The sequence below is a fragment of the Apiospora kogelbergensis genome (assembly GCF_038363985.1).
Source record: "Apiospora kogelbergensis strain CBS 113332 chromosome Unknown utg000015l_segment0_segment0, whole genome shotgun sequence".
Classification (NCBI taxonomy): domain Eukaryota; kingdom Fungi; phylum Ascomycota; class Sordariomycetes; order Amphisphaeriales; family Apiosporaceae; genus Apiospora; species Apiospora kogelbergensis.
The window spans coordinates 80,690-94,722 of NW_027117432.1; the positions used below are offsets into that span (position 1 = coordinate 80,690).

General features: G+C 52.8%; 4 protein-coding genes across 4 annotated transcripts; 2 read left to right on the top strand and 2 right to left on the bottom strand.

Annotated features, from left to right (window-relative positions):
• Positions 1-744: 744 nt before the first annotated feature.
• PG998_014794 (TPR-like protein) lies at positions 745-2,156 on the top strand (the record flags this gene model as incomplete). The annotated part of the gene is made up of 3 exons (XM_066881610.1): positions 745-752; positions 803-949; positions 1,049-2,156. The coding sequence occupies 3 exons, from the start codon at positions 745-747 to the stop codon at positions 2,154-2,156; spliced, it is 1,263 nt and encodes a 420-aa protein (XP_066723331.1).
• Positions 2,157-5,174: 3,018 nt separating this feature from the next.
• On the bottom strand, positions 5,175-6,062 carry PG998_014795 (uncharacterized protein; the record flags this gene model as incomplete). The annotated part of the gene is made up of 3 exons (XM_066881611.1): positions 5,175-5,439; positions 5,488-5,783; positions 5,829-6,062. 3 exons carry the CDS (start codon positions 6,060-6,062, stop codon positions 5,175-5,177), a joined length of 795 nt encoding a protein of 264 aa, XP_066723332.1.
• A 2,819-nt stretch (positions 6,063-8,881) lies between these two features.
• PG998_014796 (uncharacterized protein) lies at positions 8,882-9,412 on the bottom strand (the record flags this gene model as incomplete). Its single annotated transcript, XM_066881612.1, has 1 exon — positions 8,882-9,412. One exon carries the CDS (start codon positions 9,410-9,412, stop codon positions 8,882-8,884), a length of 531 nt encoding a protein of 176 aa, XP_066723333.1.
• A 169-nt stretch (positions 9,413-9,581) lies between these two features.
• On the top strand, positions 9,582-10,527 carry PG998_014797 (uncharacterized protein; the record flags this gene model as incomplete). The annotated part of the gene is made up of 4 exons (XM_066881613.1): positions 9,582-9,604; positions 9,729-9,918; positions 10,010-10,349; positions 10,421-10,527. 4 exons carry the CDS (start codon positions 9,582-9,584, stop codon positions 10,525-10,527), a joined length of 660 nt encoding a protein of 219 aa, XP_066723334.1.
• Between the last annotated feature and the right edge of the window lie 3,506 nt (positions 10,528-14,033).

Here is a 14,033-nt window from a genome sequence, read left to right on the forward strand (position 1 = left end):
AGATTGCGCCAACGGATCAACACATTCAAACTTTTCGCGAAATCCGTGTGTCGCTGTCGAGGCAGCGGTTTCTGATTGCCTCAAGTCGCCCCACCTGCCCTGCCCAACTCACCAATCAGGACCCGGCCGCGGGGACCGACGTTGTTCCTCTACCCAAGATCGCAGGTACCGCCTGGCTTTCAATCGATGTCGACAATTCGTGATAAATACTTCATGTTGCCTTGCCCGGTTTCCCTTGCAATTTCATCCCCAAGTCCTTCCAACTCCTTCATTCGTATACGGCCCAATAGCAAAAATGCCGCACGCCAGATAGCTTACGCGGCCATGTCTCATCTCGATGGTCAGAAGATTGCGCATCGGCCTCGCATCGCCCCTTTTCCATGGTGCGTCTCCTTGGGATAGCTATGAGGAAAGTACCAGAGCGCGTCTTCTCGGGATATGTCTAGCCTGAGGACCGATGATAGCGTTGCCTAACTATGTAGGCAGCCTGCTGAGGCGTTACCAACAACCAAGATGACGCACCTGACTGCCCATGACGAGGGGGTTGGGTGATGGTCAAATGTTCAGCCTTGTACGACCGTCACGAGCTAATTTCTCATGCCGGCAAAGACAAATGAAGGAGCAAGATTCGACGAGCACCATTTGTGACAACAGTATATCACACCCAATGCTGAGATTCTTCCCGGCCTTGTCGTCTGGAATGCACCAATGGCCTTGGGCACTTATTCATTTGTACCGCCCATCATGCCGATGTACCCGGCCCAGGTCCATCCCAGACTTCTCGTTTGTGCTTGCACTTCAGTGCTGGGCTCGTAGTTACAATCGCGCAAGCGCAAGTCGCGGCTCGCGACCGCATCCACTCGACGGCGAACCCCGAGCTGTATACCACCAACGCCGATGCCGCATATGCTCCGCCTACTGCGACTCCGAGCCCTGACACGTCGCCCCGGTACGAGCTGCCATGTTAGAACATATCCCCGACCGTCTCGATCGACCGTCTTGCCGCTGCAACGGACTGTGACCCGACGACAGATGACCGACCAAACAGCAACGGGGCTATACAGCGCCAACCTCGATTTGCCCCTTCCCTTTCTACCCTATATCTGACGGGCTCTCTTGAAATTTCGACTGAAGTTTACGTGCTCTGCTTTGGCTGGAATTATTCTTCACGATTCAAATGCGAAGCGGATGTCCAGCCTCCACTCACACTACCGGTGGTTGATCACAAGCACGAATTGTCCTTTCGGGGGAGCCCGAACTCTCCTGGAAGTGAGGGCACCAAAGGCTCGAATAGGCAACGCGAGACGCCCGACCGTCACACCTCAACGGCTGATGAAGATGGCTCGAAGATGAAGAATGATGATTGCTTGCAGGGAATGGAAAACGAACTCCCGTCTTTGTCGCGCTCCAGCATCGACAGCACCTTGCATCGTAATCCCTCGACATGGGTTATTGCAACTTTCAATATCGAGAAAGGTTGGTCGCCTAGTCTTTTGCAGTCCTCATTGATGCTGCATACGATACCTGCATTCCCAAGAAACCAAACGTTACTGCTTCGGGAGCAGGGGCACTACGACGAATCAGAGAAATTGAGTCGACAAGCACTGGAGGGAAGGGAGGCGGAGCTGGGGAAACGACACCCACACACCCTGGCAAGCGCAAGCAACTTGGCCTTGGTGTTGCAGGACCAGGGACAGTATCGCGAGGCAGAAGCGACGAACCGGCGCGTACTAGACGCATACAAGAAGGAGCTCGGGATGCAACACCCGAGTACGCTCACGAGCGTCAGCAATCTGGCCTTTGTGCTCCAAGAAGAGGGCCAGTACGGCGAGGCCGAGGAGCTAAACCGCCGGGCACTAGAGGGGCGGGAGACAGTCTTAGAAAAACAGCACCCCGACTCGCTCATGAGCCTGAGCAACCTTGCCTTCACACTCCGATTGCAGGAGAAGTACGACGAATCGGAGGCACTGAACCGACAAGCCTTGGAAGGAAGAGAGGAGCAGCTCGGAATGCAGCAGCCTGATACCCTGGCAAGCCTGAATAGTCTTGCGTTGGTCCTACGAGACCGGGGAGAGTACGAAGAAGCGAAGGGATTGAGCCGGCGCACATTACAGGGCTACCGCACCGAGCTGGGCGCACATCACCCTTATACATAAACAGTCCGAAGCTTTGAGCCGCCGCGCCTTAAGAGGAAGAGAGAAACAGCTAGCGATGCAGCACCCCGATACAGCCAAAAGCGTAGGCGATTTGGCTTCCGTGCTGCGGGGTCTGGAGAAGCGTGACGAGGCGGAGGAGTGGGAACGGCAAGCACAGGAGGCAAGAGGGGAGCCGTAAGCGTTCATGAGCCAGCCGCTTGCTTTCTGTTTGGCAATACGGATGGCCGTTGCGGGGATTCTCATGGGCTTAGAAGCTAAAGCAAGGCGGAGATAACTCGATGAATCTAATCCAGTCAAGAAAAATGGGTAAATTGGTTATTGGAGTAATGAGTGACAGATATTCTAAAATCTTCTCAGCCTAGATATCCGTCCAGTCGTCCGCTCATGACTCTCCGTTCTAACCTGCCATCGGGCCTTGTGATTCGTACGCTGCCAAGCATATAGCTAACGAATTAAACACCAAAGTGAACATACGGAACCCAAAGCGCTGCCGTTTTCCCAACTTCCTCATCATGAATGACTTGCGTCCCTTTTGCCCCCAGTGGCCGGTCTACTTACAATGTTTCCCCCCTCCATCTGAGTTCTCCATCGATCTCGAAGCGCCCGCATAGCATAATGGAGCCCCCTGCTCACAGCTCCATCGCTCGTACCATTATCCTACACGCCCTCGATCTATAGGAACTCATACACCATCCTGGCCATATCTACACACAATCTGTCATCGACACTCCAAAGCGTGCCAATCACATGTCGGAAGCCCGCAAGCTGGTACGCGGCCGTCAAGTGGATCCCCTCGTCAATCAGCTCCTTTTTCCCGACCTGACCCGTCCCGCATGCTGAAAGGTAGGCGATAAACGATAATCTGGGACCAAGATTAGTATCTAACAGGCTCGCTACCGTTAATGGATCCTCCTTCCAGTCTTTCAACAATAATTGGCTTTGTAATGGGTTTGTAGGATATGCCATGCCATGACCAGCAAAGTGGAACATCCAACAAGTTTCCAACGCAGACAGGACTTCCTTTTTACCGAGGCCTGGTTCCGTGGCGTCAATTCGCATTGACGTGCACACAGCCCGTACTCTGTTTGTTTCTTCACGAGCGAAATCAAGATTTCTCAGGCCCGGCGTGTCTTCTATAGTAACGAGAGCGACCTTTCGATTGGCTGTTAGGCTTGCGAACCGCTGCTGGCGACCGTGTACGATAACCCTGATAGATGAACTATACGACGAAACCACTCTGTCCAGTGCTGTGTCTGGACGACAGCTGAGATAGTTCCCAGCCGCATGGAGAGGAATTGAATCAGCGGTCCGATCGGGATCCACCAGATGTGTTGCGGCTCATTGTCAGCTACAGCCTGAGCAAGCCCTAGTTCATTCGGAACCGGGCCAACGATGGTGTCCCAAAGCCAGACAAGCGTATCCAGAGATTGAGGGTCTTTGTTTTCCAGGTCCTGCCGAGAGAGCTGGGGCAACTCCAAAGTTCGGATACCAGAGGTCTCGGCAATAAGAGCCTCGCAACGATGCGATTAAAATATTTTTTAAAAAAAAAAAAAATATAAATATTTTTTTAAAAGAATATAATCCTTAAACTAAAACCTTAGCAATAAAAAAGTAGCCTTAATATCTTATATTCTACCATTAACCACTTCGAGGGACTCGAAAATGTGCTAGGAATCATCCCATCAGAAAGTTAATACCCAGAAATCCTAACAGAACAGCAACTAATGCTCCGACGGTAGTGGCAAGAAGCCATGGTGTGGATGGTTTCGTATTCAGAAGTACTCGAAGAAAAATATTGAGCGGTAACCACTCTAGAAGAGCTGAGTAAATGGTGTGAGTCAACCAATACAGAGTAAGGCTCAGCTGGGTATTGGAAAGTGAGTCCTTGACTTTTGCTCACCTATTGCTAACTTTGTGGCATCTCGGACAGCCTTCAGCCAGTCCATTATCACCACAGGTTGCACAGGGCATGGTTGAGATTGATGATGGCCAGGTTGAGTTCAGGTCGTTTTGTTCTGCAATATGTTCGTCGCAGATTCAGAGTAAAAGATAGTGATTATTATTAGTTATTATACTAGGATCTGGCGGCCCAACAGCTCCATTAGGCAGCCAGCGCTTCTAAGCATCGGATAAACTTCGGTGCGAGCTTCGCATATTATGGGGATAACTCCGCTTTTGCCATGAAATCTCCTTCATCGTTCTCGAAACATGCCGGGTCCTTCGAAATATGCCCGACACCCGACAACTTTCCTCACCAAATGGTGCAGTCTGGTGCCCTTTCAGCGGATGTCACAAAACGTGTACCAACAAGGCAGAGCTGGAGAAACATTATGGATGCCGTATTTGCCATGTTCTTATTTAAAGTGCGCCTCTGACAGTTTGATGCAGATGTTAATTGCCCCAAAGCCTGCGTCGGCTGTAATATAATCTGCGGCACAGCGTCAAAATTCATCTATCATGCCGACTTTTGTCCCTCGAAAAGACAAATGGACGAAGTGGACCTGCATTATATGAGCATAAAGAAGTCGCAATGGGAAGCTATTGTTATTAAGGATTTGGCCGAAGTACAATCTCGCAATACGTCCCTGCTAGCTGAACGAAGATGCATCGAGGACGTTCTAGGCAAATACCTGTCTAAAAACATGCTCTCGGAAGTTATGGAGGAAGTAAGACCAACCAATAATGTCAGTTCCAAGAGAACGCTTGACAATAGTATGGAACGTGAGGGTAAAAGGCAACGGATTGATACGAGCGAGGCACAGAGTGAGACACAAAGTGGCGGCATGCAACCTAGAGTTGATCTGAGCGAGGCACAGAGTGGGACACAGAGTGGGACACAGAGTGGGATACAGAGCGAGGCACAGAGTGGCGGCGTGCAACCTGGAGTTGATCCTTTCGCGCAAGACTTCATTACGTCTGTATCATTAACGGATCCCCAACAACAGCCCTTCGGATATCACGATCTACTGGCACAGAGTTCCCCAATCCACTTCTATTTCAATAATGGCATTTACGTATCTATGGACGAGCCTTATCAACAATAGGCTTCACCCTAGTGCGCATCTCTTTGAAATCCTCTATACTCACTAAGCAATAATTGAAACTGATTCTTGTGTCCTTGTTCCTTGACTCATTCTGCATCTCTGCAATCTTGCCCTCCAAATCTTGCATCTTCGGAAAGTACATCGGTGTCCATTCAGCAACAACGTCGTTGGTCGCAAATTCTAGTGTGAAGGGATCGCCGGTGTATTTTTCGTGTCCCAGTCGCGCGTCGAGCACAGTTCTAGCCATATCAGTAGGTATATACAAAGTGAAAGTAGAAAAGACTTACAGGCCGCCATTAGGAAAAAAGATCTGTTCCTCAACACACGCCGCATTCTCCAAGTGTTCTCGAGAGAAATGTAAGTGATATTCTGGGCCCCTTTTGACAGGTAGATCCAGTTTATGCGAGCCTACCCAGAACTTCGCTTGAGATCCTGGAGGCCACACGAGAACCAATATTGAACGACGGTCTCTGTCCTTCCTGAAGCAAATAATATGGTCTGGAGAGGACCCATGTATCATGGCATGGCCTAAGGTGCATCCTCCGTAGCGATGGAAACTGTTTCGAATGACGGATTCAATGCGCTTAGACATGTCAGTTCAAGCTGGAGAACGGATCGCATGACTGACAGAGACAGTATCACCGGTAAGCTGCAGCTCGCTCAGAAAGGACTGCTGTGACTCGATCGCCAACATTCGTCCACCCATGGCAGCATCCTGAATATTGAAGAAGCCCTTATCGTCAAGAGCTCTGTCGACGTCTTCGAGTGCCGTCGCCATTGCGTCAATTTTGGCTATACCAATGTGCGGGACTAAGTGAAGCTCAGTTCCAAAAACGCGGGGGTGTGAATCTCTCCGGAACATGTTTCTCCGAGTGATGCATCATTGTTGTGCAAACATTATGGAAATATTGATATCGCTTTGCCTCTGCTCCTCCCCTGCTCCTGCACGTACTGCTCCTCCCCTGCTCCTGCACGCACTGCTCCTCCCCTGCTCCTCTCAACTATCGGTTACAAATCTGCCAAGAAATATGTCTATATAACATCAGTAGCCGCCTTACAGGTCATTTGATTTACTTGTGCGAGGCCAAATTAATTACCTAGTTTTTTCTCGTCACGTACACCTGTTTACCAGCAATGCTTTCCCGTGTAGCTCAGCAGATATACCGTATTGTGTGTGGAACTAAGATGTGCGAACGGTTGGGAGGTGGGCACAGTGCGTCTAACCCCATATTTGGCTCAACTTGTCCGACATTTCGAAAATGTCACTTTCGTTCATGAGGTACAGTACGTTTAGCTCGGTATCGAAGATAGTCAATAAAGGTCATTCTCCGGACAGGGCGCTATAGCGCTATTTTGATGTCGGCTTATACCTCATACCAGCAAAGGTCACCAAAGGTATTTTATGATCTTGGTCTGATGTAGTGCAGGGTGCAAGATGGCCTGGTTGCGGTAAGCAAGTCGCTTCTGGCCTTCATTTCGCACCGTTTTAGGCGTCATACGGTAGCACTCTTCCGTCGTGCAGATTTCCTGTGCTGCCTTACAAATGGAACCAGAGCCTGATGTTCCCACCGCTCCGTTTTTACCGTTCCGGCGCAGAGGGGCAGGTCATCTCGGAGCCAGTGTCATCCAGCGGCTGCTCTCTTTCTGCTGCATTCCGTCGAGATTCGAATACTCTCCTGGGCTGTTTCCGGTCCTGGCTTCCATAGTTGCCCGCACTGTTGGCGTACTATTAGGGTGCAGAGCCGGAAGAGTAGCAACGGCGCACTGACCCACTAGCGTAACCAGCGGGCCAAGTCTAGAACCCACCCACAGTTAGCGTAGAGCTAATTCGCGACCCCGCGTTATTTTAGGACCAACTGCCCAATCCTCCTGAACTGCGCAAGAACCTCTCTTCCTCAAGACACGCCGAAGCGAAACCTGGTCCGAGATTTCTATCGCCAACATGGGTTCGGAACCAGATCAGCAGCTGCCCTGGCGACGCTCGCCCAGCTCGAGCTCAACATGTCATCAACGTTTCGCACCCGCAAACCAGCACTTGCTATATCTACCGTTACGCGGGACGCTATTGTAGCTCAATGAACGCTCCAGGAATATACCCCAGAGGGTCCAGCAAGTTGCCCGAACCGTATTACGTAGCTAGGCCTCCGTCATGGCCCACACCAAGGCGCAGAAAGATAAGGTTCGCAAGAGCGGCTTGTCGCTGCAGAACAAGACACGGGAGCTCGGGCGGTACTGCGACGTCTTCAGCGTGCTTGCGTACTGGAACCCGACGCACGAGCGGATGGAGACGGCGATGCACGTCCCACGCGGGCAGCGCGTGCCGGACCTCAACAGGATTGTCCGTCCCCATGTCCCGGTTACCGTTCCGTCGAGTGTATCCAGCTCTGTTACTAACAGCCGCAGTTTCGACAATCAGCCGCGTGCCAGGCGAGACCGAGCCACGGCCGAGCGACACGATCGAGCCGCGTAGTCGAAGCCATCAATTTCGAGGCCCAGGCGGACGCCAGCGACGACGCGAATGCCGTTGCTGCCATAGGCAGCGACGCGGATGCCGAGTACGAAACCGACTCCGAATATGTTACAGCAGTTCCCGCTGCCGCGGCGGAGCCTCTGTCTGTCTACAACGTCATCCCCGATGAGGATGGCGGGACTGTCATTCCCAACAGTCTGATGAGACAGAAGGGTCCTAGGCAGCTGCCTTTGCCGCGAAAGCCGCAAGGTAAACATGATTTTCGTCTATTGACTACATAGTCGACTGACTGTTGACGCTCATCATACAGCAGGCACTCCAGGTTCCCAACCGACGGTGGAGCGGCAGCCCGGCCGTACCGAGCCTAGCTCCACGACGAACACTGCACCAACCGCGGCGACGAATGCAGGCGCCCGGCCAGCACCCACAAGATACCCCGACCACGGCGCGATGGATGCGTCACTGCAGAGAGCTGTGCGTTTGGACAGCCGGGTGCCAGCTAGAAGTCCCTTGGCACCGATCATGTCGACTCAACCACGGCAGTGCCCGCCCATAATGGTGGGAAACGGTGTACAGCTGTCACAGGCAGGCCGTCCAAGAGGATCTGTGCAGAATGGGACGAGGCACGCGCCAGACTACTATAAGGACTATAGACGCAAGTTGCAGCGGGACACCCTGGCGAAGAAGATGGTGGGAATGCTGGAGGACCTTTGAACCAGTCTCAGCGGTATGCAGTTTGGGTGAAGACGTGGCACATGTTAATGCGTCAAAAATCACAAGGCAGCTCTGTGTTATGTGGAAGCATGTTTTCAGCCCTAGTTTAGTAACCAACAATCTAACGCTACTGTTGTCCCTTCTACGCTCCCGTGATCCCCTGGTCCTAGCCTCCACGGTGATCCTGGTGCGAAGAGATTGTACGCGACGTACGGCCGGCACTTCAACTCGGGGTGAATTGGGAATATCCTTGTAGCAGATGATAAGAAAAGTATTCTCAAGGATCCCTCCAGATAGCTGTCCTTAGTGTCTACTGACTTGAAGTTAATTACTTTGTTTTCTAAGGTAGTTCCCCTATCACATTCTTACGATGGATCTAGATGCAAGTAGTGTCGTGGTATCATGAATCGCAGATGTCATTAGTCGTAATCTTCGTTCCCGTTTGCTCTATCACAACATTCCCTCCACCTAACGTAATGTGATAGATATCCTTCGGGTTATCCTTCATTCGGCGGTAGTGCCGGATCTGGCGCTGGCTCTTCATCCCCTTCCTCCCCTATCATGAACCAGGCTGTCATGCTGTCCTGGAAGATCGTCTGGATCCAGTGCTTAATCGACTGGAGCGAAGACAGCAATACATACATCGACACAAGATCCTCTGTGCCCCTAATAGCCATGGGGCCAAACAGGTCAATGGTGTTGCCTAGATCCGACGCAAAGTAAATCTCCCACTTGTGTCCGACTGCTTGAATAAGAGGCATAGTAACGAGGCGCGGGCAAGGGCCCCGTGGATCAATGGCGCGGCGCAGGTCGTACATGCGCTTCTGCCAGGCTGATGCCCATATCCCTAGCTGGAGGAGGGGATCGTACTGTGGTAACTCGGCTTTCGTCTCGATCGAGACAGCAATCAGGCTTTTAGCCACTGCCCGGTAGAGGGTCTGATTGAAGTGAGAAATTCCACAGCAATCGATCCCATCAACAATGCGCGAGATCTCTCGCTGAAGGGGTGCGGTTTCGGGCATATCCATAACGCGAACATAGTCGACCCTTTTACTGTCGCCGCGGTTATCGACCTTGGATCATCGGCAAGGCCGAGCGCTAGAAGGAGAAAGAGCCTAAGGCAGAACCCAAGATCGATCACTCGGCCCTCGCCGACAAGCGCATCAACAAGGCAGGCCGGCAACGTTGTCGACAGCCATGGTGATATCTACGGTCGCGTCGTTAAGATCAAGCGCCTCATCCGCAATATGTGCAATAAAACCGGCACCATCCGCAACGAGGGTAGCGATATCATCGGCCACGCCGAGCTCATTTACCGAGCTCCTCTGCTGCACCGTCAATAAGGAGGGCCAATGTAACCCTCAGCAGTGATATCGTCGGCCACCTTGCTTATGGTGGCGCCAAGGCCCTCTTCGACCATGTCGTAAACAACGATGGCGACATCCTCAACAAGGAGGGCGACGTTTTGGGCCAAGCCAAGCGTTGGGGGCCTGAAGAGCGGCCCAAGGCCGTCAGCCCCATGACCACCCGCACGGTAAACACGAATGACAAACGTCGTGGATGAGAACAGCGGCCTTCGGAAGTGCGCCTGCAAGATTGATGACAACGGTGACGTCGTCGACTAGAAGGGTAGTGTCCAGGGCCACGCGGCCCTGGTGAATGATATTTCCGTGCCGGATCTCGAGACCGAGGAGTATGAGGGGAATAAGCAGAAGCACCCGCGCATCGAGCAGGATCCTGAGATCGCCAAGCGCATTTGCGTTTGTGTCGAGTACTCGTTCGACGAGAGCTGCCCCATCCGCAAGATGATCACGGAGAACATCGACCGCGTCGAGCGCCAGCCCGAGGAGGAACGGAACGAAGAGGATCTTATCGAGACCATCGAGCCTCTGATCGAGGGCGGCAAAGTTCTCGCGAAAGCCAACGGTGTCATCCACAGTCTTGACCCAGACGATCGCATCGCGGGTAACGCCTAGGGCTAAGCCGCCGCCCACGAGGCCAACGTCGAGAAGTGCAACCTCACGGATCTTCTAAAGGAGTTCATGGCACCGTGATCAAGGCCATCGAGATCGCTAAGCGCAAGCTCAAGGACATGCAGTCGGCCAAGACGGCGCTTGACTCGCCTTGGGGGCTCCTAGCGTAAGCTTTGTTCCAGATCATCGCAGCTGTGGGCTTGCTGCTCTCCGGTGTCTTGGGACTGGTCGGCAAGCTGCTGAACGCCCTTAGCCTCGGCGGGTGGGAATGCTGGAGGACCTTCGAATGAGTCTCAGTGGCATGCAGTTCGGGTGAAGACTTAGCACATGTTAATACGTCAAATAACACAAGGAAGCTCTGTCTATGCTTATGCTGAAGCATGTTTTCAGTTCTAGTTCAGTAACCAACAACCTAACGCTACTGTCGTCCCTTCTGCTCTTGTGACTCCCTACTCCTAGTATACGGGAGAAAACAATACTCGGCACGAGTCGTGCGAAAGAGATAACCGGAATGCCGCTGCTGCATGTCCTACGTACCCAACGCTTGCTTACCGATACGGCCTAATAATTCACCGGCAGCACTACGGCACAACGCCCCAGGCTACCACAGCTGTGGGTGTGCCAGACCCGACGTTAGCATATGGTCTTTTTCCATTTTCAGTCCAGTCAACTTCGGGACTCCGTATCTCGACAAGTGAGGGCACGGATACCCGACAAGATACGGTAAGGTGGTAAAGGTAGGGCACGAACTTGGCCAACAAACAAGCTAGGTCGGTCATCTTGAATGTGCACAGCATCCAAGTGCAGGGAGCTTCCCCGCTCAAGGTTCAGGTAGGTGACTGGGGCACTGGTACCGCATAGAAGGCAGAACCAGCGTAAGAGGGCAACCAAGCAATAGGGCCAAGCCCGTGCTTGGAACACCAATTCAAGCGAATGCAGACCAAGACCACACCTCTCATGACACAGTGGTCAGATTACGGACGAAAGCACAGGTAAGCGAATAAGCATCCAATTGAACATCTGCAACGCGCCTACGCGCCTACGTCTCGAAAAGTCTCGAAGCACCGCGTCTAGCATCAGCACCCCACACCCTGGGCAAGACCAGATACGAGCCCTCCATGAAGTCCGCACATCAGCGGCGATCCCACCGATTGTTGTACGTCCTATCCTTGGTTTTCGCGAGCCAACTTCCCAAACCCTTCCCAATCCCTTCCCAATCCCAAGTCGCTGCGTCTCGTCTCGGCGATGCATGTTGCTACTGCTCGATTGTCGGGTGCTTGTCGGTTGCTCGGGATCCCGAAGGGAGGAATGTGTCCCGACAGATTGGGTCGCCCGGCAAGGGAAGCAAAGTGGCCTTTATAACAGCAGGAAAGGTCCAACGAAATGGGCGGAGCATGGCGCTAATTCGAAGTCAGCTGGTGCTAGCCTCACCCGATGGGCCAATGGGTGTTCGGTCTATCCCTGCGGTCGTAGCTGCTTTGGGAATCGTGCCAGTGCGCGAGACCGCCTTTGATTGTCATACCCATAATCAAGTCGATTGACTGCCACTGTCAGAGGACCGCCACACTCAAAGTCGTCCGGAGCGGTCTATCTGAACCCAATGAGCTTGGCGGAGGTCAGACTTGGGCGACGACAACTGTCGCCGTAGTCGCCGTAGTCGCTTGGTTGGCTCGCAGTTGTGATCGAGCCACCATGAGCAAAAACGCAAGCCGCTTCAAGATTACTGTACCGTACCGAGCTTGTACTACTCACTGCTTCGTATCTTCTCAGCGTCGGTGTCGCCTCTACCTGCCAGCCAGGAATAGCGGGGTTTCCTGGAAGCCAGCGTCTACCGTGGCGGCTGGAAGTGACCCGGCCAACTTGCGGAGAGGCTGAGGAGCGAATCCGCATCCGCCCGACCAGAGAAGTTGAACGGGAGCCGACGGTCGCATGATTTGGCAAATATTTATTTTTCTCGTTTGGCTCGTTAGTCCTTACGACATACTCCCAGCGTTCGAGGGCAGCCAAAATGCATCTGGCCGTAGTAGTATGTAGTCCTGGAGTAGTACGGGGTCACTGTACGCCGAATCTCCCGTGCTGCTCTTCTGGTTCGTACTTTCCCGTATCTCTGGGTAAAGCACACCCGTTTTGCATCCTTTCCTGACCATGCTACCAAAAGCTACCCCGATATTCCAGGATTCGTACCTCGAGGCCCAGTCTCCAGAAGTGACCAGTGCAGTACAGTACAGTACCCAACCTGCCATTGAAGGGTTGGTCATTTGCGAAGCTACCAATTTCTCGAGTAGAAAGTGCTTCTTGGTAGCCGGTCTAACCATGTTGCGTCACATTCCACGCCGGCGTAGTTGTGGTCCCGTACATACGCAACGTAGACGACCTACCGTATTACAGTATGTGCTGAAGGAGCGGCTCTCGAGGCGCTTATACCGCTTGCCAGCGCCCACCGACATGTTGGTTGCCAGCGGACGTCTGAAAATGCACCTGGCCCATGCCAGAGTACCGAATGCTTCCAGTTCTGGGGGCGGTAGAAGTGCCATTTCGCGGTCGTGCCTGGTCGTCCACACTCGTTAATTCCTTTACTACGGCCTACTCCAGATTGGATCCTTGGTCAACATGTGAGATATCATCGATGCCCGTTTGCCACGCGTAGCGACCGCCATACTGCTCATACGGTCCATACGACTGGTCATCCTTGCCGAGCAAGAAGTCCGACGGTCTGCAGAGTTGGAGGACTGGGGTAGGTTATGCTGGCATGACTGGCAGGAGTTCTGACCCCATGGCTGGACTTCGCTGACGACTCGCATTCCACCGCTCTCAATGTGTATGGGCCCCTCGTAGTTGCCGAAGTGCTTCTGTGGCTCGTTGCTTTGGCCTAGTCCGGTCCCGTTCACGACAGGCAGCCGAAACACACCTGGTTGTTGTCCCAGGTTCTCAAATAGTAGTATGTGCGCATTGTACCCGAAAGCCTCAATGCAGCTCTTCTGGATCGTACCTATCAGTATCATAACTCAGTTCTTTGCATCTGATCCTGACCTGCTACCTAAAGCGACTTCCTGCCCTGGTGGCCTCGTACCTCAAGGTACAGTTGCCAATCAGAGACCGATGTAGTACGGACGTGACTTAGACGCAGCTCAACTTACGAAGCAGCCTATTTCGTGAGCAGAAGTACTTCTTCGTAGCCGGTTCTGGGCATCTCACCAAGCTCTATATTCGGATCAAGGACAGTATGCTGTGTATCTTTTCTAATGTACAGCCTAGACTGGTTAAGCTGCGGTAGGGCAGATGTAGACCTCAGGATGCAGAGCTGCTGATGGCGCCGCCGGTCCAAAGGAGCAAAGCCAGCGAACAGCAGTGCCGATATTGTTGTTGGCCGTGGCGCACTTGCTGGCTCACACGAGGCACTTTCAGGCCTCTCCAATTCCCACTGAGTAGTTGCAGAAAGGATACTGGAGGCTAAAACTACCATTCTGGTCCGCGGGACCGTAGTCGCTTATTGAACCTTCCCGAAGCGCCGATTTCAAATGGAACCAGAGCCTGATGTTCCCCCGCTCCGCTTGTACTGTTCCGGCGCAGGGAGGCAGGTGACCTTGGAGCCAGTGTCATCCAGCGGCTGCTTTCTTTCTGCTGCTTTCTTTCTGCTGCTTTCTTTCTGCTGCTTTCTTTCTGCTGCTTTCTTTCT